Below are 4,119 nucleotides of genomic sequence, written 5' to 3'. Positions count from 1 at the left end.
TATCCTGTATTATACTCCAGAGCTGCACTCACTATTCTGCTGGTGGAGTCACTGTGTACATACATTACTTATCCTGTACTGATCCTGAGTTATATTCTGTATTATACTCCAGAGCTGCACTCACTGTTCTGCTGGTGGAGTCACTGTGTACATACATTACATAACTGATCCTGAGTTACATCCTGTATTATACTCCAGAGCTGCGCTCACTATTCTGCTGGTGGAGTCACTGTGTACATACATTACTGATCTTGGGTCTAGTGATGTTATGTGTGTATGGGGTGACAGCTGTGACCGGTGCAGGGAGAGGCGTCAGGTGAGGGTTGATATCATTATTCTGCACACTCATATGTAGGAACGTTTCCAGCTATGTTCCCGGTTAGCAGGACAGCGCCCCCTGATGTCTGCATTGGTATGAAAGTGTCTCTGGTGGGATGAGCCGCCTTCCACCTCATTAACTGTTGTCTGTTGTGTGCAGGATGATGGAGGGTCTCAGACTTCACCCCCAGAACATCTGACTTGGCCGGTAAGTGTCCGGTGCCTCCTGGCCGGTTGAGGTTTGAGGCACGGTTTGCACTGACGCTGCTTCTCATTTTCGACAGGTCTTCGTGGCCCGTGTTTGACGCGCGGATCCTGCAGATTGATCGTCTCCATCTTATGTTCCGTTCTCGACGCTCTCTTTCCGTGAGGCAGCTTTGGAAGCAGCGCTGCATAACGCCCAGCCGGGGGCAGGGGGAAGGACCACCCCCCAACCATGAGGACCTCCACAATGCACTGCGTCCGGCCGTCCACCAGCTCTTTAAAAAGCTAAAGGATGAGCAGCTGTGGCAGTTGTCGCAGGCGGTGGACAGCAGGGGGCGCTGGGACTGCGGCTGCGTCTGGCTGCCCTGGGAAGTGCGCGCCGGGAAACAGGTGCTGCCGCCTCAGGTGCTGCTCTGCAGGTTGTACCGGTGGCCGGACCTCCGCACCACCACCGAGATCAAGAGCCTGAGCCACTGCCAGAACTTCTGCAGGAGGAGTGGAGAGGGCACCGCCGTCTGCTGCAACCCATACCACTTAAGCCGGCTGGCGGCACCAGGTGTGGCAGGGGGGGGCACACTTATCATGGGGTGGTTGGGGTGACTCCACTTCTTATTCACCCACATTTATTTTCACCATGAACAGATCCGACCGTCTCACTGAGCTACAAGACGAGAGAAGCCGCCCGCCCCGTCCTGTCTAAAGCGGCGCTCGCTGAGTCGGGGTCCAGCCGCTATAATGTGCGAGGATTACACGGTAAGGATGGGGGAGGGGCAAACAAATCACAAGCGTGTCCCGGAATAAATTATCACTATATCTGTTGTCCATGCTGAGCCGCAGAGATTACAATCCAGCACGTCCTCCAGATTATAGTCCTAGGAGATTACAATCCAGCACGTCCTCCAGATTATTGTCCTGGGAGATTACAATCCAGCACGTCCTCCAGATTATAGTCCTAGGAGATTACAATACAGCACGTCCTCCAGATTATAGTCTTAGGAGATTACAATCCAGCATGTCCTCCAGATTATTGTCCTGGGAGATTACAATCCAGCACGTCCAGATTATAGTCCTAGGAGATTACAATCCAGCACATCCAGATTATAGCCCTAGGAGATTACAATACAGCACATCCTTCAGATTATAGTCCTAGGAGATTACAATACAGCACATCCAGATTATAGTCCTAGGAGATTACAATACAGCACATCCAGATTATAGTCCTAGGAGATTACAATACAGCACATCCAGATTATAGTCCTAGGAGATTACAATCCAGCACATCCAGATTATAGCCCTAGGAGATTACAATCCAGCACATCCTCCAGATTATAGTCCTAGGAGATTACAATCCAGCACATCCAGATTATAGTCCTAGAAGATTACAATCCAGCACATCCTCCAGATTATAGTCCTAGGAGTTTACAATCCAGCACGTCCTCCAGATTATAGTCCTAGGAGATTACAATCCAGCACATCCCCCAGATTATAGTCCTAGGAGATTACAATCCAGTACATCCAGATTATAGTCCTAGTAGTTTACAATCCAGCACATCTTCCAGATTATAGTCCTAGTAGATTACAATCCAGCACATCCCCCAGATTATAGTCCTAGGAGATTACAATCCAGCACATCCCCCAGTTTATAGTCCTAGAAGATTACAATCCAGCACGTCCTCCAGATTATTGTACTAGGAGATTACAATCCAGCACATCTTCCAGATTATAGTCCTAGGAGATTACAATTCAGCACATCCACGAGATTATTGTTCTAGGAGATTACAATCCAGCACATCCCCCAGATTATTGTCCTAGGAGATTACAATCCAGCACGCCCTCCAGATTATGGTCCTAGGAGATTACAATCCAGCAAATCCTCCAGATTACAGTCCTAGGAGATTACAATCCAGCACGTCCTCCAGATTATGGTCCTAGGAGATTACAATCCATCACATCCCCCAGATTATTGTCCTAGGAGATTACAATCCAGCACGTCCACCAGATTATAGTCCTAGGAGATCCAGCACGTCCACCAGATTATAGTCCTAGGAGATTACAATCCAACACGTCCTCCAGATTATAGTCCTAGGAGATTACAATCCAGCACATCCTCCAGATTATAGTCCTAGGAGATTACAATCCATCACATCCCCCAGATTATTGTCCTAGGAGATTACAATCCAGCACGTCCACCAGATTATAGTCCTAGGAGATCCAGCACGTCCACCAGATTATAGTCCTAGGAGATTACAATCCAGCACGTCCTCCAGATTATGGTCCTAGGAGATTACAATCCAGCACGTCCTCCAGATTATGTTCCTAGGAGATTACAATCCAGCACTTCTTCCAGATTATGGTCCTAGAAGCCTCTAGTGACCCATCTGAGGCATGTTATGCACCAGTGATGTGTCCCCCCAGTTAGGGGTTTTGGGGGGCAGCACATAAATCTGACGTCTTTTCCTGTTGTTGCAGACACCACTCTGTCCAGAGGCTCCATCCGCGACGGTCAGTGGTGTAAACTGGCGTACTGGGAGAATCGCACACGTGTGGGGCGCCTGTACCCCGTTACTGAACCCTCCGTCCACATCTTCCATGACCTGCCCAAGGCCAGCGGCTTCTGCCTGGGTTTCCTGGGCTCCGAGCCCCGCAATGAAACCGTGAGACGGACCCGGAAGAAGATCGGCCAGGGCCTGGTCCTGAGCCGCCAGCAGGGGGAGGTGTGGGTGGATAACCACAGCGAGCACCCCATCTTCATCAGCTCGCCCACCCTGGCCACTGTCAGTGCCCGCGGGCAAGCTGTGCTCAAGGTTCTACCCGGCTACTCCATCAAAGTGTTCGATGCGGAAAGAGCAGCTAATCTACTGGGGCGCTCCGACTTGGGGGATGGGCCCTGTGACCCCCACAGCGTTCGCATCAGTTTTGCCAAAGGTTGGGGTGCCCGCTATTCTCGGCAATTCATTACTTCCTGCCCCTGCTGGCTGGAGATTCTGCTCAGCACCCCAAAATGAGTGGGTGCCCCCCAGATACTGTCTGTGCTTCCTGCTGAATAGAATGATGGCCCCGATCACTGCTTTTCATAATATTCAGAGAATCTCTAGTGACTGGTATAGTGCCAAGGGACTGGCGCAGGGCAAATGTGGTGCCTATTTTCAAAAAGGGCTCTAGGTCTTCCCCGGGTAATTATAGACCAGTAAGCTTAACATCCATCGTGGGGAAAATGTTTGAGGGGCTATTGAGGGACTATATACAGGATTATGTGACAATAAATAGCATTATAAGTGACAGCCAGCACGGTTTTACTAAGGACAGAAGTTGTCAAACTAACCTAATCTGTTTTTATGAAGAGGTGAGCAGAAGTCTAGACAGAGGGGCCGCTGTGGATTTAGTGTTTTTGGACTTTGCAAAGGCATTTGACACTGTCCCCCATAGACGCCTAATGGGTAAATTAAGGACTATAGGTTTAGAAAATATAGTTTGTAATTGGATTGAGAATTGGCTCAAGGACCGTATCCAGAGAGTTGTGGTCAATGATTCCTACTCTGAATGGTCACCGGTTATAAGTGGTGTACCCCAGGGTTCAGTGCTGGGACCACTATTATT

General features: G+C 49.6%; 1 protein-coding gene across 1 annotated transcript; it reads left to right on the top strand.

Annotated features, from left to right (window-relative positions):
* Positions 1-473: 473 nt before the first annotated feature.
* On the top strand, positions 474-3,799 carry LOC142664242 (mothers against decapentaplegic homolog 6-like). Its single transcript, XM_075843251.1, has 4 exons — positions 474-526; positions 603-1,078; positions 1,165-1,275; positions 2,992-3,799. The coding sequence occupies exons 2-4, from the start codon at positions 658-660 to the stop codon at positions 3,525-3,527; spliced, it is 1,068 nt and encodes a 355-aa protein (XP_075699366.1). The 5' UTR covers positions 474-526; positions 603-657; the 3' UTR covers positions 3,528-3,799.
* The last annotated feature ends 320 nt before the right edge of the window (positions 3,800-4,119 follow it).

This window comes from Rhinoderma darwinii, chromosome 12, assembly GCF_050947455.1.
Source record: "Rhinoderma darwinii isolate aRhiDar2 chromosome 12, aRhiDar2.hap1, whole genome shotgun sequence".
NCBI classification, from domain to species: Eukaryota; Metazoa; Chordata; class Amphibia; order Anura; family Rhinodermatidae; genus Rhinoderma; species Rhinoderma darwinii.
The sequence above is the reverse complement of the archived record's forward strand: the minus strand, read 5'-3'. Positions and strand labels throughout refer to the sequence as shown.